General features: G+C 36.5%; 1 protein-coding gene across 1 annotated transcript; it reads right to left on the bottom strand.

Moving 5' to 3' along the window:
- Positions 1–25: 25 nt before the first annotated feature.
- LOC125231196 (SET domain-containing protein SmydA-8) lies at positions 26–21,302 on the bottom strand. Its single transcript, XM_048136569.1, has 5 exons — positions 21,267–21,302; positions 18,127–18,311; positions 1,730–1,855; positions 1,277–1,399; positions 26–1,128 (listed from the first exon to the last, which is right to left on the bottom strand). Exons 1-5 carry the CDS (start codon positions 21,300–21,302, stop codon positions 36–38), a joined length of 1,563 nt encoding a protein of 520 aa, XP_047992526.1. The 3' UTR covers positions 26–35.
- Between the last annotated feature and the right edge of the window lie 1,203 nt (positions 21,303–22,505).

Genomic DNA, 22,505 nt, shown 5'->3' with positions numbered 1-22,505 from the left:
AATAAAACCATCGAGCAAATACCAATAAACAAAAATCAAACGTTGACCTTGTTTTTCTTACAATACTTATCAAAGTCCCTTTTACTCTCAGTTATAACTCCAAACAACTTCTTACCAGCTATTTCTTCCATGTCATCTTTCAATGAGTCTAAAGCTGCGTTAACAGCTGTTTTAGCGTCTAAGATTAGCGGTTTCAAATCATCTAGAGGTTTTCCTTCACCATTAGATTTTCTTACTATCATAACTAACGCCGAATGTAACTCATGTTGCAGGACAGCCATATACAGACTCAGTCTAGCGTTGCCTGGATCTAGTTTTGTAGTAATGTCAATAAGATCTTTGCACATTTTGATTTTCCTATTCAAAATTTCATCTGATGTATAACCCTGTTGTCGACCATACAGTTGTAATAAGGAGTGTTTTATGGAATACAAATGATAGTGATTCGGATGCAAAAACATTGACAGCCTGCAAAGCAAGTCTTCCAGCATCTGTATCGTTCCTCCCATCATTTCTACTGCCTCTATTTCTTCAGCCATCTGTGCTATTAGCATATGTACTTGTGCTCCATTCACTTTCACTGAACACTTATTACAAGCCCAATCAGTTTCATCATCTAACGGGTCTTCAGGCAAATGTATTCCGTCACAGACACTCTCTCCATCTCCTAGACATTTCATAGCACTGATGTAGGTTCCAAGTTCCGTGGGGTCAGCACATCTTTCACAACGACAGGCAAAATATTTAGTATCTTTCAAATGCTGCCTCCTTGCTTGCGTTCCCCACAAAGCGTGGCTGTACATTGTTGTTATATGATTTCCTTTCAATACTGGAACCACAACTTTGACTGTGATTTTAAAGAAATCATTCCTGTCTTTTGTCGCGTGACTGAAGGTGTGTTTTGTGTTTGGTATGCAACTATGTTCCATGATACAAGTGTTAGTGTATAGTGCAAGTAGCTCAGTGCCCTCCATAAGGCGAATTTCAAGTGCATTAGTGTCAATAATTCCACAGAATACGTGGAGGTGCTCTGCTGACATCTCTGGAAGATGTTTCTGCTTCGTCTCTGCATCAAGCTTGTTGATGAAGTTGTTCATGAGGTATTCTACGATGAACTCGTTGGCTTCACTGAAAAAAAAAAGAGATTTATAAGTATTTCAATACTAGCAATTGGATCCAACAAAAGTACTGGTTGAACAATAATGTCCCACAGAGAAAAACTTATCACAAGTAAGTATGAGTATTCATATTCCTTTTAATTTCATTAGTAACTTACTCATAAGCTTCCGTGCCCGGAGAACGGCATTCCATATGTGACTGCATTTCTGAGAGCTTCTTCCACAGTTCAGGTGCAGTCGACTGCAGTAGCGCGCAACGCAGAGGCAGAAGAGCATCATGCCTGGAAAATATTCTATTTAGACTGGTTTAGATAACCCTAAAAATAATGAACATGATTTCAAGAACGTTGAAATTTACGCAAAATAAGATTAGAGCGACTGCAAGAGACCAAATATGTCTGCAGATATTCATAAGAATAACCATGACAGCACATATTATATTGGTCGGCAAGTTCGTTCACTGCCGGCCAGGCATCGTAAATCTACCAATTTTGAGAATTGTCGCATTAAAGGCATGTGTATGTCCGAATTCAGCCGTAGATAGTTCATTAAGGTTAATAACAGTCTTATCAGCTTTCTCCTTATCTAATTAAATTTTCGAAAAGGCTTACCTATAATAGTCAGGCATATTCTCCAGCACACATTCGGGCCGCGCGCTCAGTATGACGCACTCTGCTCCGTGATGTCTCGGGTCCGTCAGTCCTGGACAGTTCCCACTGCAAACTGGCCAGCCGCATCTAAAAAATAAACAAAAAATATTGAACTTTGACGTCTAAAGTCGTTTTAAGTTTTTTTGGCACGAGCCACAAGAAAGGAAGACATAAGATGTCCTGGCAGGCAACTATGATCGCGCGATAAAAAATTAAACATCAGGCCGCGCGACCATGATTGCCCTGCTGACCAGATCAAAGCGTCTGAAATTTTTTAAGCATCATGTGTGATACCTGGCATTGAAAACAAATTGTCACCCTTAATATTTATAATGTTTTAATTGAGGTTACAATGAACAGCTTGTATTATGGGACCATTGTTAACATCGCGAAAGAAGATTTGGTTACATGTTCAATAGAAATTAGCGGCATCACGTCAGTCGTCGTGATTTCAGTATTGGTATGTCTGGAGCTGCAGTGTATTGTTTATGCAAAATTAATTATACAATGCATCACTTATAATGGATCACATCAGATATTAAATCACACTGCATCTAGTTTAATAATAAACAGAAAGCATTGGTGACAGTTCCATTCAGACGTTATTAGAGACGGTCGACAACACTCGTTATGCAGATACTGTTAATCACTATAATTATCTTTGTAAATTATAATCAATATGTGGAGTGTGCCTCAGTTTTCGATTTACTGCGTAAGAACATGAGTGGGATGAAACATTTTCTTCATGCGATGTATAGAACTATACGAGGACATCTAAACTCTTTTTTTCGTATAACGGTAGTCAGTGATTTAATATCTAATGACACGAAAAGTCAGTGTACAAAAAAGAACCATCTCACATCGATTGTAACCACATTGAAACCTGCAGTGCAACGTGAATCTACGAGTTCAACTAGAGGAAATGTTGAAGACACCACTCCCAAAATGGCGCAAATTTCGACAATGCCACAACCCGATGTTTTTGAAGACTTTGAAGAGTAATAAGAACTTATCTATTTTAAGTAGTATGATAATAATGATGATAACAAGGTGATAAAAATTAAGGTCGTACAGGTTTTATAATGTGGTCAACTGGTTATATCTCTTCTGTAAATATGACAAAATTTGTGGAAAAAATGCATCGTTCGGTTCGGCTAAAAAACACAACGTTTACAACTATACGAGCACATCTAACAAACACTTTTTCGTGTAAAGGTAGTTAGTGGTTTAATATCTAACGACACGAAGCATGTACAAAAAATAACCATCCCACATCGATTGTACCCGCTGTCCAATGTGAATCTACGAGTTCAACTAGAGGAAATATTGAAGACATCGCTCCCAAAATGGCGCGAATCTCGACAATGCCACAACCCGATGTTTTTGAAGATTTTGAAGAGTAATAATTACTTATCCATTTTTGTATGATAATAATTATGATAATGATGATCTGGTCATGCAGATTTTATAGTATGGTCAATTGGTTAAATATCTCTCCTCTGGATATTATAAAACGTATGAAAAATTTTCAGGCTTCATTCTTACAGACGGATTTTATTTTGTTTTTGAGAGTTTAATAAGAAAAACGGGATACATATCAGTCGTCAAAGTTTATAATACTGACCATAGAAGTAATGTTTTTACTAAATGTATTTGACTCAACAGTGTAAATTCTTTGATCTCCATTATTATTAACCTACCCCTCTACTCGTAGCACAACTTGCCTTGTCGCGCGCGAGTCCTTACTTGAAGTCACGCTTGATGTATGGACTCGCGCGCGACAAGGCAAGTTGTGCTTAATGGTCTGAACTTATTTGAAAAACAAAAGAAATCTAGAAACAAAAAACAGTAAACAATCAGAAAATGAAGTTTATTATGTAAAATTGCTAAATCCAATTATTGGAACTTCTCTTTCAAATCCGACTTGAAAGATTTTAAATATAAATGTTTTATGTATTGGAATTCTTGGAAACAATAAGTGAACAAGGATTACTGTGAGTTTTCGTAGTAAGTAGGCTAATAGTTATGGAGTGCTTTTCAAGCTTATAGGCACTTGACTGTGGAATATTAGTAAATACACGGTGTTTCCGGTATCACTCAAAACCTCAGACACCCCAACTGATTTTTATTTTTTTAAACTCATCTAGAGTATTCATCTTTTAATCTGATCGTTACTTTTTTTTTAATTGAATTTTTAATTTTCTGTACAGCTCTACTTGACTTTTAGCTCTACACTTAATAAAATAATTGCTAACTACCATCATAAACCATAAGACTATTTATTTGTGTACGTTACTGCAACGACATAAGGTTTACCAATAGACAGCTAAGATGTCACTGTAAAACACTTTAAATCTTTGTCACAGTAAACTTCAAATTGGACAGGTAATCGCAGTAAGCAAATGAACTCAATATTCAAAATGACAAGGTTGTAATTAGGTACGAGTTCAATTTGTTATGACTTATGATAAACATTAAGATTAAACTGACAAACAACGTCAAACTAGTAGCGGAAAAAATAATCGTCCAAGTAACCGGCCAGTATTAATACCCCTAAATACTGAAAAAAGGCAAACAACCTCTAGCAGTGCGATATACACAATGTTGTATTACGAGTACAATAGAATGGGCACGTAAAAAATAACTAATAATACTAATTTAAATAAAAATATTACCCCCATCAAGATATAGCTCAATCGATTCTACTCTCGATTCTGAACAAACTGTTTTCAGGTTTTTAGTGTTAAGTGAAACACGGTGTATATTTGCAAAAAATTATTTCATATTTTGGTTTGATTGACTTTATGTAGTAAGTAGCATTTGTTTTAGCCTTTTAGATATTTAAGTGAATATTGTATACAAACCATTTATCGAAATATCCGTATTCTAGCACTATTCTATTAAAAGTTTAGGATCATAATACTAGTATGATAGTTATAATTTGATTGTAACACATGGATTTAGCCAGTATTTGATGTTATACGTTTTGAATACAAATTTTGTTTACAGTGACAATGCAAGAGTGCAACGCATAAATAAAACGCAGAATAAACGTTTGTAATAGGTAACTACACAGATACTTGCTTATGACAGTTATGAATTGTACTACGTTCTGTCACACATACAAATAAAAACACACGCACGCACGCACGCACGCACGCACGCACGCACGCACGCACGCACGCACGCACGCACGCACGCACGCACTTATACACACACTAACACGCACCCACATTTTTTTTAGTTTCCTACTTTACTACTAGGGTCCGACTGAAAATCCGCGGTGCAACCCGTAGTTTACTGTAACATTATGTAACGTTATTTTTATATACCACGTCGGTGGCAAACAGGCATACGGCCGCCTGATGGAAAGCGGTCACCGTAACCTATGGACGTCAGTAACTCATGTCCCTTTTAACATGACGCTGTTTGGATTGTTAACTTTTTGATATATTTTTTTATTAGTTTTTAAGATTGTATGTTTCAAATCTAAATGTAAATGTGATGTTAAATAAAAAATAACTGTTTATACCTATCTATGTTTACTTTTTTCGCATATTCTCTCGTGTTGATCCCGCTGTTAAAAACTCGACTCAGAGTTTTGCGGGGGTATACTATAGCTATAACCATTTGCCATTGTATTTTAATAACAATGAAAATAGCATTAATATCGAATAAAATGAAATTCATTGTATGGAGAAAATGGACAGCGCCCCCAGACGACTGCGTACTAGAACCAAAAATTTCATTTTCCGTCACTTTTACGATATCAATTAATGAAGAGCTCATAGTAGTTACTATCCGTTTCACTACATGTACGATAATTAATAGTGAATGCTATAAAATATTATTAAATATCAACAGTTTTAGCATGAAATAACATACAGTAATTTGGTTTTATGAATTTCTACACAGCATACTCGTATTTTAAAACCATTGCAAGTATACGCTGGTCAACGCAGCATCCGCCACTGTTGTTTAATTGGGTTCTCAAAAATGAGCACTAAACAAACTTAAAAAAAAGTAAAAAACTAGTCGTCGCTGGAAAAATGTGTACATTAAATAAAAGTCAAGTCCAGCACTTGACCTGGCTGTTATTGCAAAAGCCAAGCAAAGCAAGAGATATCAACCGACCAATAGTGTAAATAAATTATAAATATAACTTATAGAACACAGGGTGTAATTTTTGGACCACAGGAAAATCTCTTATATTATTTTGTTTATGGTTTTTTTTATTATGACATTTATGTAAGTAATTTGTTTTCCGAGTGGATTGTTTTTAGATATCAGAGATATTTGCTGACAAAAGTGGGTTATTTGGTTTTCTCCCAAAAGTTTTAGACATTCCTGTCGATGTTCTCGCACAAAATAGTATATTTTTGAAAACTCATATTGGTATATATTATGTAAAACTCATATTTAATAAACAGTGAAAAAAAAACGACCCTTCACCAACGATCATTCATTTAAGGCAGAGAAGGCAGTGGTGTCGCCTAAATAGACTCCGAACGGGCCACGCACGGTCGATGCAACTACCTTCTGCACAAATGGGGATGGAGGGTTTCAGCCCTGTGCGATTGCGGCGGAAGACCAGACCATGGAACACATAGTCCAGCGCTGCCCCCTTCGTTCATATCGAGGGCTGCCAGAAGACCTGCTACATCTCACACCCGATGCAGCTGACTGGCTAAGCTCCCTGAATATTGACATTTAAAATGTACAAACAATTTGCCTATTTTTAAATTGATGCCATACGACTAAAGAAATTCATTTAAGAGTACTCTTGTCGGTGGAGCAAATTCCATGTGTGTCGGTCTTCTGCCTTCCTTTGGAATTCCTGATACGACACGACGTTACCTAATTCAATTCTTTCGTAAGTAGAACGGCTTGTCAGTAAGGGACCATTTACACGATGCCAGAATTCGCATACGGGTTTATACGGGTTCCAGTACTGCCGTAGACTATGTAGTTTTTATTTGATTATACTTTTTTTACTTTGTTTATGGTATTATACTAAATATTAGATAGATATATAGATAGATAGAATACTCTTTATTGGCACACCTCAGCAAAAGATACAAAAAAAGATACAGTGGAGACAAAAGAAATGATTATTAGAGGCAGACAACAGGCGGAATATTTGACATTTATTGTAAATAACTTTGTTTTCACCACACCAAGTTACTTACTAAAGGCTTACTTTGCTATTCGAAAACAGATAGCAAAATTGCATTTTATCCACAAGAGTGCAAAGTAATTTCATACAAATTTTAACTTGATGTCATAAGCTGGCTGGTAGAATTTACCAATAAATGATGATTTTGAATCATAAATATTGATTTAGTCTCATTTTGTAACCGGGTTTCTTTTTCCCGTTTCGAAGCCGGTTACCAAACGTGGTTACAAACCGGTAATGAGAAAGTCCCAATTTTAAGTCAGTTACGAATTGTTTTTTTTTTCCTTTTCGAAGCTCGGGTTACCAATTTTTAGTTAAGAAATGGTACTAAACTATTTATAATAATAAAAAACAAAAAACATGTATACATTCATAACTTGTAAATATTGAATTTATAAAGTGAGGTAAGGTTGGGGAAGACATTTATACTCCTTACCTTACCTCACTTTATTATTAACATCTTTTTTTTTTTTATTATTATAAATGGGCTTACTCTTGACCACAGACTAGCCAAAGGCGAAGACGTGGCCTACGATGGAGTGAGCTCGCCCAGAAGATGCCTGTTCACTCTTGATTTGAAGGTTGCCGGGTTACATGAGCTCGGAACACAGACCAACCCATATATACATCCATTACAAGACGACTCGCGGTCACCAGACTTACTTGTATTTGCCATGATATAAGCGCGGGCGCTCGCCGTGCCCGATCAGTAACGACCAAGTAACCGACCCAAAAGCAGCTCGTGTTTTTCGCAATAAAAAAATTGAAAAAGGGTATTTTGATGCCTTAAAGTAATTGTCCACCTGTAGTGTGAAATGGTGTGGAAAGGTAACAAGAAGATCAAATTTAAAAACAGACGGTATTACATTCCACAAAATATAAGTCATATTTATAATTTATTCAGAGCCGGCATAGGTCAACTTACACTGGCTATTTACGTGACTCCCTTTTCATCTGGCGCGACTGCCTGCTGTCTTTGAATCGACCAATCGCAGCGCGCTAAACACATTCCCCTCCCGCTCCTCGCGCCCCAAGCACTGGTGATTTGTAGCGCGCACAAAATTTACAATAAATATTGGCACTCTATAGGAGGTTCTCTGTGGCTCGGAAATATAGCCGCCGGCAAGGAATTCCACTCCTTGGCATCTGTCAAAATTGTGCTAATTCGTAAATGGTGCCATTCGCTACGTGCAGGACTGGTGATGCCCTCATTTTGTGGGCTTTTCCATATTTTTTTAGGCAGCAAACGAGCAGACGAGTCCCTTGACGGGAAGCAGTCATTGCTGCCCATGGACATAATTATGCAACATTAGAAGAGCCACTTATGCGTTGCCGACCATTGAGAGTACAAAAATAATATTTGCTTCTTGAAGAACCTTCTCTAGTTTTGCTCTATGAGATTTAGTTTAATAACCTGCTAACCTGTCCGCAAAAAAAGTCACAATTCTAGACATTCAAAGGGCTTTCTGAAAGCCATTTCAGCCAATTACCTTTTGCAAAAAAGAACGACCGAAGACGAATAAATAAAGCTATTGTGGATGTAAATATTACAATTCGTATTATCTGCATGATAGGGATAATATAATTAAATATCTACATTGTGATATGTCAACAAAACGTAATATTAATGATAGTCCTATGAACCCCTGTCAACCCCGATTTAATCTAAGCGTTTATTGTGTTCGAAAACAATATAATGAAGTGAATAAAATCTCACATTCACGCTCGAAAACATTTCGTTCTTGAAAGGAGTTTTGATAAGCTGTGTTTCCAAAATATTCCGCTTGGAGCGCTGTTTGCCAAAGATGATTAATATCGGGTGTTATAGAAAAACAGCTTTTTAAGAAATAAAAACGTATATTTCGTTTTAAGTAAAAATTTACATGGTTAATTTCTCAATTGTTATGAAAAGACAGATGACTTTTGGTGTTGTCACATTAAAAATAAAAAAGTATTCTAGCCAGTTTGAGACGTACTTTTTCCTATACAAACTATGAAAATATAAAACCTTCATGTTAAAATATATTATTTAACATAGTTGGCCAGGGCAGAATGCACTAACAACCATATAGGAGCATAAATCAAACACACTTCAGTTATAAAAACACAACATAAAAAATGTAAACCTTCTTTTACATTATAACAATGAAAGATTGCTCCTTTATAAAAATAATATTTTACTTTATGTTTAGCCCTACGACAGAGTGAGTCTTGGGATCGGATATTAAGCCACATAAACATAAGTAAAACAGCCTTAGATAGGTAATGGGCAGATCTTCTTAAGAGATCTAGTATAGATTTTATTGTTCATTTTCACCTCAACAACTCTGACTCTACCGTCAGGTCCAGGGATTGTCTTAACGATTCTTGCCATGGGCCACGTTAGAGGTGATGTATTATCTGTACGCACAATGACAAGATCTCCTTCTTTTAAATTAGGATGGGACTGTTTCCATTTAGGTCTATTTTGTAATTGTGTAAGATAGTCCCTTGACCAAATACGCCAGAAATCTTGTTTTATTTTAGTTAACATGTTCCAAAATCTTAATCGGTCAATATATTTATTTGACAAGTCTATCTCAGGGTAACTTATCATAGCTTTACCTATGATAAAGTGTCCAGGCGTCAAGTACTCATAGCTTGAGCTATCTGAATTTAGAGGCAACAAAGGCCTAGAATTTAAAATTGCCTCAATTTCAGTCATCACTGTGTACAGACCTTCATATGTTAACGCAACATCACCGACAACTCGTTTAAAATGATGTTTAAAACTTTTTACTCCAGCCTCCCATAAACCACCGAACTCTGGTGAATAACTTGGAATAAACTTGAACTGAATGTAATTTGGTAGACAATAGTTCTCTACAGCATCTATGTGAGACTGAGATGTAAATATTTCATGAAGTCTTTTTAATTCATTGGAGGCACCTTTAAATGTCTTCGCATTATCACAAAAAATCTTACTAGGCATACCCCGCCTGGAAATGAATCTTTTGAGGCATGCCAAAAATGCCTCTGTTGTGAGGTCGCTTACTAATTCTAAATGGATTGCTTTGGTAGCAAAACAAACAAAGACAGCAATGTATCCTTTGGTAATTATTGGGTTTCTAATTCGAGCCACCTTGACATTGAATGGGCCACAAAAATCCACGCCTGATATATGAAAAGGCCTAACTGCATCTAATCTTTCCTTTGGCAGTGAACCCATCAATTGTTGAGCAGCTTTAAACTTCATTTTAGCACAAGGAATGCATTTCATCACAATATTTTTAACTTGACATATACCACTTATTATCCAAAACCTTTCTGAAAGTGAGCCTAGCACTGCCCTTGCGCCTGCATGCTTAAGTCGCAAATGCTCTTTTTGAATGATTATAGTGGTCAAGTGACAGTGTTTGGGTAATATGGCAGGATGCATTTGACTATATGGAATGTCCTCTGCGTTTTGTAACCTACCTCCCACTCTCATAACACCATTTTTGTCTAGAAAGGGATGTAAACTAGTTAAACCAGATTTAACAGGTAGATCATTTTTGAGTGCATTGACCTCTGAAGCAAGGTAAGTACTTTGAGTGCAAGATATGATGGCCATTAGAGCATTATTAAGTTCTATGGGCATTAAAGAGTCTAATAATTTGTCATCATTATTATGTATCCTGCAATTATGACAGAATCTCAAAATATATGCAATAACTCTTTGGAGCTTGTTAATATCAGAGTAATTATTTATAGTATTTAATATACTATTATTAGGGTCCTTAGCAGGTTGAGTGATATTAGTATTACATACCTGCGTTCCTATGTCATTATTATGTATGTCAGAAATAGGAAATTTTATTTCTGAAGACACATCAAATTGAAAATCAGCCTTGGACAGATCACTAGGACCATGCCACCAAAGCTTGTTTATCTTAAGTTTCTGTGGATCACATCCCCTAGATAGCAGATCCGCAGGATTATTGGATGTGCTAACATAGAGCCACTGAAAGTCTTTGGTTAAAGTTTTAATTTGTGAAATCCTATTTGCCACATATGTATTTGATTTTGCAGCACCAGTACTTCCTTTGATCCATGCTAAGGTTATCTGGGAGTCACTGTGCAATAGTACCTTTAAATCATATCTATATTTCAAAATGTTGTATACTCTATCTACTAGTTTTGCTAGCAACAGCGCACTATTTAATTCTAATTTAGGTATTGTAATAGACTTGTTCATGGGTGAAATTCTTGACTTAGAACAGAGTAGATTTGTGACTACTGTCCCATCAGAATTTATAATTCTCAAGTATACACAACATCCAAATGCTTTCATAGATGCATCTGCATATCCAATCAATTGAGCATGAAGTTTGTTACATGTGTTTACACATCTGAGTATAGTAAGGGTTCCCATGCTCTTCAGATTATCTATAAAAGCATTCCATCGTCGAAGCTCTTCTTCTGGTAATATAGTATCCCAGTTTAAGTTTTTAATTGACCACAACCTCTGCATCAATAATTTAGCAATTACTATTATAGGCCCTATCAGACCCAAAGGGTCAAACATTTGGCCAATATAGCTCAACACCTTCCTTTTGGTATTGATTTCAGAGTCATCAGATGCAGGGCATGTAAATGTAAGCTCATCATTGAGCACATCACATTTCAAACCTAAAGTTTTGACAATATTGTTTTGATTTATGTCTAGTTTTTCTAAACATTTATGTTCACTGGGGATTCCATCAAGAGCCTGCGGGAGGTTAGAACACCATTTGTGAAGTTTAAATCCCCCTTTTTTCAACATCTCTATAAGCTGATCTTTTAGCTCAATCAATTGAGGTTGTTCATCTGAACCTGTAATAACATCATCAACATAGGTGCTTTTGAACATTGCCTCAGCAGCCAAAGGATATGTTTCCCTATACCTATGACCTAACTCAATAAGGCACCTAGTTGCTAAATAATTTGATGGCTTCAAACCATAAGTCACTGTTTGAAGCTGCAAACATTTGATGGGTTCTTGAGGGGTATCACGCCAAAGTATATTTTGAAGAGAGGCTTGCTCCGGATTGATGTGAATGGCCCTAAACATTTTTGTAACGTCACAACTAAGGGTGTATATAAAGGTTCTCCATAGAAGCAAGATGTCAAAGAGCTCGCTCTGAACCATTGGTCCATTTAAAAGGACATCATTTAAAGAGACTCCAGACTTTGATTTCATACTTCCATTAAAAACAACACGAAGCTTGGTTGTCAAGCTTTCCAAATTAATAACAGCATGGTGGCTTAAGAAGTATACAGGGCCATTTTGAATATCATATTCACCAATATCCACAATTTTGGCATGCCCCAGAGAAAGATATTCCTTTATGAACTCCTTATATTTATCATAGTAGGCTGGACACCTTTCAAACTTTTTCTCTAGTGCCAAAAATCTTTGCAAGGCCACTGAGAAAGAATCCCCGAGCTGTAGGTTATCCATGTCATCAGTAATAGGCAAGTTGACTTGGAACTTAGAATCAACCAAAGTGGTTGTTTCTTGAAAATATTTTTCAGCCCTTTGAAATTCACTGTCACAGCTTTGTTTTTGTGGAATACTTTCAGTAAGCCAAAATTGTTCCATTACATTTTCCAATTTGGAATGGTCACAAATTGCAAAATTATTTATTAAGTATTGACTTTTCTCGGGAATACTTTCATCAGACATACCTCCACCTATTATATATCCAAACAATGTGTTTAACAATACAGTCCCACACGGAAGTTCGATTTTTCCATCTAACATTGTTTTAAACAAAACCTCAGCTCCCAGGAGCAGCAATATCTGACCCGGGATATGGAATTCATCATCAGCCATAACAACGTTATCAGGTATTTCTAATTTGCTCAAATCTATTGGCTCGAGAGGTAAATCAGGTGTGATGGTATTGACCACATGGCATTTGACTCGCACCTCAACATCATTCAGTAAGGAGTGCGCACCAATATTAACATATTTATTCATCCTGCTGTTTTGTTTACAAACACCTATCAAGTTAGAATCTTCCCAAGTTGGTTTTAAATTTAACCTTTTAATTAGTGATTCTGATATAAGAGAGCCCATTGCCCCACAATCAAGCAGTGCCCTGATAATTACCTCTTGGCCCCTATTATCATACAATTTAACTTTTACCGTGGGGAGCAAAACATCATCTGCTGATGTTTGCAAGTGATTGTTAATAATATCATTTTTCGTATCTTTGTGCAATAAAGTGTTGTGCTTCTCCTTGCAGGTCAGACATGAAAAGTTAAATCTACACTTACCTTCATGCTTCCTCAAACAATTATTACATAGTTTATTACTGTTTACAAAGTCTAGACGGTCTTCTATAGGAGCCATCTTAAATTTAGGACAAGCATATATGGCATGAGTTGACTGCTTGCAGTATAAACAACTGTTAGATGTAATGGTGGCAATATTGGCCACCTTTGGTGGGTTAGATACAAATTTTTTATATTCTTTAAATTCAGATGAATTGCTAGGGTTGCTATCTTCTAACGCAATTGCACGCTTTTCAAGGAATTCGATTAATTCAGCAATTGTTGGCAATTCTCCTGAATTTCTATCAAGCATATAAGCCCTATTGGTGTATGCATCTAATTTTTTCGTTAAAATGGATATCAGCAGCATATCCCATTTATCTACAGGTTGCTGTAAATTTTTTAATGCATGTAATTGCTGTTGCACGCCTGAGATAAATGTTCTAATACAGGCTGCTGTACCCTTTTGCATTGCGGGCATATCTAAAATGACATTTATATGGCTTGTAATTAATCTAGCCTTATTATCAAACCGTTTTTTCAACAAATCAATTGCCTCGTTATAGGAATTATTAGTAAGAGGCAGATTAACAATGACTGACAACGCTTCATCTGTTAAAAACTTCCTTAAATAGAACAGTTTTTGCACTTGTGACAGTGATGGATTCTTGTCTACAACTGCCATAAACAAATCCATGAATGGAGTATATTTCGTAAAATCCTTGCCATTAAACACTGGAATGTCTATCGAGGGTAACTTTGGGCTATTCTTATCGTTGTTACTAACTGAAGGTTTATCCTCCGACGGTCTTAACGTGTTTAATTGGGCATTCAGTTTTGACAGGATTGAAAAATATCGGGATTCAATAAGACCCATATCTTCACTGTCATTCTCATCAATTGCTAATATGTCAACTTGGAGTGTTTCATATTCCTTAAATGTGTTAATGAGTTTTTCCTTACGGGATTCAATCATTTCGCAAGATGAGGATGTCAGGTTATGACTGTCATTGGTAAATGTTTCCATTCTCGTAATCGTACCTTTGAGTATACCGCGGGCCAGCCGCAGCCTTTTTAGCTCGTCATCCGGAGGCATTGCTACGAATTTTAACTCACCAAACACGACCGCGATAAATATAAATGAAAGGAAATTGCACTTCACTTATCACTTCAAACAAATGCAGAACTATAGAACGAACTGCTTTTGATCACTTTCACCGGCCGCACTGTATTACATATTTATACTATATTTATTAACGAAGGACCACAAAAGCTGTATGTTATAGAAAAACAGCTTTTTAAGAAATAAAAACGTATATTTCGTTTTAAGTAAAAATTTACATGGTTAATTTCTCAATTGTTATGAAAAGACAGATGACTTTTGGTGTTGTCACATTAAAAATAAAAAAGTATTCTAGCCAGTTTGAGACGTACTTTTTCCTATACAAACTATGAAAATATAAAACCTTCATGTTAAAATATATTATTTAACATCGGGACTGTCAATCTCATACAAAAAAATAACTTCATGCAATGGGTAGAACTAGATGGCGCCACCAATATTTGAGCAGATTGGTCAAAATATGATTTGATGATTTATTAAAGAACAATATGTCGTTTGTTCATAAAATAAACACGATAAAATATTTAGTCATAATCACTTCAATATACATTAAAATATTTTATAGGTCTCATCAATGTAGGTTATAATAGGTATATGTATATTAGAAAATGTATATAATTATTTGAGTCTAGTAAATAACTGTTTGGAGGCGCTCTTGGATTGGATTCTCAATACTACCAACATACATACAATCAAGTCTGTATTCCATGAAGGGGTAGGCAGAGCACATGAAACTACTCAAGTTTCAGTGCCACTCTTGGCAAATAAGGGGTTGAAAGAAAACGAAACTGTGACACTGCAGTGACAGGTTGCCAGCCTCTCGCCTACGCCACAATTTAACCCATGTCCCACAGTCGCCTTCTACGACACCCACGGGAAGAAAGGGGGTGAAATTCTTAACGCGTCACCACACCATACTCCATACATCAGTAAATGAGTAATAGTAATAAGTGTAACAGTACCACCACTCGACACTAGGTGTCAACAGTGTCTCGTCTGCCAAAAATTTAATATTACTTAGTACCTACAGTTAACAACTTATATTACAAGCAGAAGGAATTCAAAACATAATTACTGATTAATATTATTGTAAAGTTAATGTAAAAATTGTTGAGCTTTAGTGCGTTTTCACATTATCCGATCCGATATCGGATGTCGGACCGATATCCCATACATAATGTGAAAACGGTCTTAGGCTTTTCGTTCGTCGCGACATTTATTGATAAGTAGCAATACTGATAATTTACGCAATTTGATGCCACTATAAATAACTCGCATTTACTGATGTATTGAGTTACAACTCTTTCTTTTTTTATTCCTTTATGATACTACGCTAATAATATAACCACAAAATTAAAATTTTGAAAAAACTCCCGTTCGCGACATTCATGAAACATGGCTAAGAACACTCCCGACTAACTCAGCTTTCAGACAAAAAAAAATCTAAATCGGTTCGTCCGTTCGGGAGCTACGATGCCACAGACAGACACACACACAGACAGACAGACAAACAGACAGACAGATAGACACGTCAAACTTATAACACCCCGTCGTTTTTGCGTCGGGGGTTAAAAACAACTTACTTTATTACAAAATGTGAAACTCATGGTAGGTATATTTATTATATTTACAACTTAAACAACAGTTGATTGACACTAGCATTGACAATGTCTGCATAGTTTTGTATTCAATTTATTATTCAGATAACTTCGTTTGCATTCAAATCTGCTATTCATATTTCCTTGGAGTTCACCAGACGGAGGATTTAATTAAAATTCACGATATGTACGCAGAATTTGTAATAGTACATTGTGCAACAAGGGGAGGAAGTTGAATATTACTAACGAGAGTAAGTTAAATCGCGACGGCTTGCCGGAGCGATTTAAAGACTCGAGTTAGTAATATTCATACTCCCCGAGTTACACACAATGGTTTTCATCACACTCGCAATGTAAAAAATATGTAAATAGATGTCAAAAAGTTAAGTACGGCACAAGAAATTTCATTATTCCCTTGGGAGAACGATTTTTCTATAACTCACGCCCCGCCTGCGCGCAATAATACATTTAAAGTGCGGGTGTGATGAAAAAGATATTATACATTGTAAATAAAATAGTGGAGATTTTTTTTGGAGTACTTTTCTGATTATAATAATAATTATAGAGGAATACAATTGATGCGAAGAATTTGAGGCGATCTGCCCTGCCGCATAAAATTAAAGAAGTCTTAAAATATTTTTTCTTTCACTTTTCCTATAGTTTGAAGCCCGGGAAGACGTATAGTAGTTTTCATCTACTTATCATAATTTCATCCCACGAAAAATAAACTAAGATTAACGCCAATTTTATGATTATAAAAGATTTTTTAGGAGTTTAAGACGGAAGCGTACATCTATCTTAAAGGCCGGCAACGCACCTCCAACACCTCTGGTGTTTCGGGTGTCCATGGGCGGCGGTGATCGCTTACCATCAGTCGACCTATCTGCTCGTTTGCCTCCTATCCCATAAAAAAAAAAGAATTTCGCCATAGACACACCTCAGACAATAGCGATCAAATATATGAAAATTCGGCGTTAGTACACACACAGCTAATCTAAGCTCTCATGTAGGTGAACGCGTACCATGCTTGTATGAGTGAGATATGTTGACTGTTCGCGTTTTTGACAGGCGGTAACTGTGAGATAACCGAGAGCGGGTGGGCGGTACTTTCAGCGGGGAGCGGGAGTGGCCATACTGTAGAGTACTAAAACTAAATTATACTGTGCAAGAGATAGCGTGACGAGCTTGACGTTTTCAACAGGGGCTGGTGGGAGACTTCTGGGAATAGGGACACGAGGAGGAATTTCATGAATATGATTGATCATTAATCTATTTTTTTTTGTTTACCAATAGAAGATGTTCTTATTACGGCCAGCCCTAAAGTAATAATCAATTTTCCTTATTTACAAACGCCGTAAACTAAGTTACCATGCAGCGGTATTGGAAACCTTCAGGGAATACATGGAACTGGGTTACTTTGTAGGAAATATGAACTTAACCAACTGTTTATTTTGTTATTTGGCCGATAACTTTAGCTGGGAGTTTTTTATTAACTGGCCAAGGTGTGTCTATAGGTACTATCTTTCTGTTCGACGGAGCCGAGTAGCGGTAACTTCGTTTAGCCTAGCGGTCTGAAAGTTGCTTTCCAACCGGAGGACGGTGGGTGGTGAAATTCTTAACCCGTCACCATACGGGCTAATTTGTATACATAATGAAAAAATGCATCTTTGGAAAGCTATCAAATAATGAAAAAGAGATGAACTTACCGCATCACTCCCAGCAACAGTAGTAGATGGGTTTTTTCAGTCAGGACCAGATCTCTTGGTCATCAAGCAGTTATGAGGTAGAAAGACATTTACTTAGAACATCTCTCCCCAATATCAGTAGGTTGTAGTACCCCACATAAGGCATGGTGGCCTCAGGGACAGCTGTGGCCTTGGGTCCAAAGACCGACGTTCAGTCAGGACAAGATCTCCTGACAGGTAGAAAGAGACTTACTTAGCGCATCTTTCTCCAACGTCAGTACGTACCAGCTTGTAGCAGCTCACACAAAGCATGGTGGCTTCAGGAACAGCTGTGGCCTTGAGGCCAAAGACCAGGGGTCATTCCGTGAGAACCATGTAACACCCCACAAAAGGCATAGTCGTTTCTGGGACAGTAGTAGCTTTAGTGTCAAAGACCAGGGGTCGTTCAGTCAGGACCAGGTCTCCTGGAGTCAAAAATGGGGTAGAACAAGACTTACTTAGCGCATCTCTCTCCAACATCAGTAGGTACGGGCGTGTAGCACCCTACACAAGGCATGGTGGCTTCAGGGACAGCTGTGGCCTTGGGTCCAAAGACCAGGGGTCGTTCAGTGAGTACAAGATCTCCTGGAGCTAAATCGCGAGCCGCAATGAGGTAGCGCCCGAGCTCTTCTGAGGTGTGAGCCTGAAACATCAAAAAAGGAGACGAGTGAAACAAAATTTCACATCTTCCGCTTTACGATACCACTTGATTGAATAGTGTGTCCACCGGTGTAGAAAGAATAGTTCTTGCCACCGTATATATTTCCCAGCTTATATGGGTTATAGTAACCATTCAAATCAAGGGTAGGCACCTTCTGGGCGAGCTCCATCGTAGGCGTCTTCGCCTCGGCTAGTCTGTGGCCATGAGAAAGCCCATTTATAATAATAAAAAATTATGTTACAGATTTGATTTGGAATTGTTCGCTCGTTGTTATGGGTAGTTTAAATCCTGTGGGCTAATTCAGAACCTTTTCACAGTAAATATCAAAGTGTTTTATATAGTAAATAAAGCAAGGTTAATATAATATAACAGGGTTCTAGAGTAACCGAGGATTCTAATTCGTTGAATATGCCTAACCTTAGATTGTTAATAAAATTATAAGCAAGCATAAATCAGCTGATATAAGTAAGTATGATTATGAAGTTACAGCTCTTTCCTTAGCTATATTTCTCTATGGCCTAACTAAATTATTTAAAGTTTGTAGGCCGAATTACAATTTTAGAACCATTCGAGCCTAATACATATTTCGTTCTCTTTTATAGCGCCATCACAAAATGATCTATGTTTATGGAATAAATATTGGCATCTGGTACAAAAGGTTAGTTTGGGATCGTAAAATTGAGCACCTTGACCTAAGTTTTTGACCTTAACAACCTACATTACTTATTCTGTGACAGTACTAAATAATTTAGCCATAAATAGTCTGTTTCGAACTTCGCTAGTCCATAGTACCCACCTCTTTAAAAACAGAACAGTCGGACTCAAAATTCATAAATAACCTAAAAACTATGTTAATAGATAATTGCTATTACACAATAGCTGAATTTATGGAGGATGACCTTTATGACTTGTAATTAGTATTTTAACTTAACTATTTTAGTAATTTACTTGCATCATAACAGTATATTGTATTTAGATCCTAAGTATAGTGATAAATAAATAATAAGTATAAGGCAAGTATAAGGTAACTAGCTATTAAGTACTTGTGATACAAGATATTGTAAAGTACCAACTCTTGATATACCCTTTTCAGGGTATATAATTATAATATGTGCTAAATATGTGCCTATTGTAAAATTATATGGTATGCAAATAAAGAACTATTGAACTATAATACCCCTGCCAGCTTAGCAGAAGTGACAACGTTATAAACACTACTATGGCACTGACGTAGTCTGGCTCTGTCACGCCACCACAGAAAAGCGATAGGGAGAGATAACTTTACTACGACAAGCCCTGTATCCGAATGGCACTTCTGCGAGCGAAACGCCGCAGAAATGTAGTTTGGCTTTGTTGCGCTAATACGCAAGAGCGATAGAGATAGATAGCTACGAAAGAGATATTATCGTGAGCGTTTGGTGAACGTTTGTGCATTCGGCTACGCACACAGGTACTCTTGGGCATTTTCAGAATTTAGTACCCCCAAATAGCGTAAGTTGTTACCAAAAATTAACTCACTGTCAGTTTTGTGACGATAATTAAGCATGAAATTTCAATAAAAATATTGTTTTTGTATTAGTTACATACACTTTAAGCTATAATCTACGTTTAGAATGTGAAAAAAGTAAATTTTATACAGATGTTATGCTTAACCGTCGTCATAAACTGACAGTGAGTTAATTTTTGTTAACGACTTACGCTAATTGGGGACCCAATTTCTGAAAATGCCCTCTTATGAAGCGTCAAGCGAGTGTAAAGTTGGCTAGGTACCCTGTTCAGTTGTATTGCGGTTAAAAGGTCGAAAGGTCAAACGTAAGGCATTGTCCGATAAAAAATGGCGCTTTAAGCGCTAAAAGGAAGGTTATTTTGTAATTAAAAAAGCTCATCGGGTTACTAAACTCACAGCTATAATATTCAGGTAATTTAATTTACAAAATTTTCGCTCAACTACACAATCAAAAGTGCACATATTTTTAAATATGTATATGCCGTATCGTAATTATTTCTATTGACCTGAATTTTACAGACACTAGGTACTGTAATTTCATTATTTATCTACTTATTAATTGGCATTTCGTCACTACTTTGAAAAAATCTCGTATCTCACGCTGCTCCTCAAAGTTAAAACGCAGTCAGTCTATATGCATTCCATACATACTTACTACAATTTTCTTTTCATTGACAGACGAAGATACAAGTTTTTTTAAAAGTAGTGACGATTTGTTTTAGGATATTTAGGTTACAACTAATCAATTAATGCCTACGTAAACATAATATGTAAGGTACATAATATTAGGGTAATTCCGATTGACAAAAATGCTCTGGTCATTTCGAAAGGGGAATCTTGATATGATGGAAATAATGGTGATTTTTATGCGACTTTCGTAATTAAGACGACTTTCGGAATTACCCTAATGCACCATACCTACATTTTAATCTTAGTCAAAGTGGGTGAATATTTACAATTTATTTAGTTCATTTAAATGGGTAATAACACCTAAAACGTTACAATATTTAATCTTGGAATGAAACCTATGTTTATGTAATCTACATCTAAAAAAAAAAATCAAATTACATACATGTTCGTAGCAAACGTTCCTCTCTTCTATCAACCGTAACATTTCTATTGCACTACTGATCATCGACACATGTTATTTAATTGCATCCCGATCGAATTAGTATTTATAGGTTTTCAACTTATCATTTTATTTTTCAAACTCTTAGCGCCATCTAGTAGCGCGTAGCCGAAAACTTGAAAATCGCGCCACCTTTTGACCAAATATCAGACTACTAAGCGCCTTAGTTTAGTGCACTCAGTCCGTGTTTTCGATGTCCCTATGGTAAGCAGTTAGTGTCACTGTAATGGTATAGATGGCGTGAAAATTGTATTTTTAAGTTGATATTTAAGTTGCAATATTATATGCTGTGTTTGCTTACCTCATAGACGTCGCTGGTGCCGCTTTCTAGCCCCATTTTGCTGAAATAGAAAACAAAGGATACATTTATTTTCATGCTATGATCGAATTATAAGGGCCAACTGCATCAACCACATTTGACAGACACATCATCGTCACGCAGCAGACGTTTATGGAACTTCCCATACAATAAAATTTAACGATCGTTTTAACGATGACAGATAACCATCTGTCTGTTTGATGCAACCGGCCCTTAGTCGAAGCAAGTCGAAGTCAAGTTTAGTAGCCTTCGACTTTTATAAAACTGATTAGATACATAGGTACCCACAACGTGACAACAACGTTACCTTCTCTGCTTAAAAACGTATTCTGCATTAATAAATTATCTAGCCTTACCTACCTACTCAAATCGGTAGAAAATAAGAATACACGAACTGTAGGAAACATATTATTTTTGCGACAAAGTTAATTTTCGTTTTCATTTTATACCTATAAAGCGTATAGTAGTAGCAACTGTATCTAATTTATAATTTTTATATTCTCGTTCAATTTCACCGCAATCTCTAACTATCAAGGATTATTTTAAATAGGATTTACGTACATACTTCATAGTAAGGATCGTACCTCGATTTTTTAGCGCCACCTATTAAATACTATCATAACTACAGTGATGATGCCTACAATTTTTTTTTTTTTTTTTCAAAATGTGTATTGACACTATTGACGTGATAATATCATGATTTATTATGTCATTTGTTCTTATAAAAAATAAAAACACGCAAAAATATTTGGGGAAAATATGATTTTGGCCACTTCCAGGCTGCGAAACAGCATCATCTAGTTTAAAGCCTAAAAGGTCCATACATTTCAGGGGTACGCTGTTTTGCATGGGCTTTGTCAGTCCAGTATTTAAATCGTTCTTGCTAACTATTAAAACCATTGACTAGAGTGTAGTCACTTTTTCATGTCAACAGACCAAAGCCAAGCCAACATTGTAAACCAATCGTGAAAAGGTTGAGGCAGCCGTTCCCCGCGCGTGCCAATGGGGGCCAAGTTTACCGCTAATAAGCAGTCATTCAAATGTTTCAATCAGTTAAACGCTAAAGTGATGTATCGTGTTGGCATCGCCTCTTCGCAAATATGTCAAGGTTTATTGGTGCAGTCCAAAATATTCCACCGCGAGCACTCCTGTATGTCTGAAGACGGGCCTCCTAATGGCCCGAAACATGTCGCAACAGTAGTAGCGATATAATAACGTGAG

This window comes from Leguminivora glycinivorella, chromosome 11, assembly GCF_023078275.1.
Source record: "Leguminivora glycinivorella isolate SPB_JAAS2020 chromosome 11, LegGlyc_1.1, whole genome shotgun sequence".
NCBI classification, from domain to species: Eukaryota; Metazoa; Arthropoda; class Insecta; order Lepidoptera; family Tortricidae; genus Leguminivora; species Leguminivora glycinivorella.
Note: the sequence above shows the minus strand (reverse complement) of the source record. Positions and strands in the feature narration are given on the sequence as shown.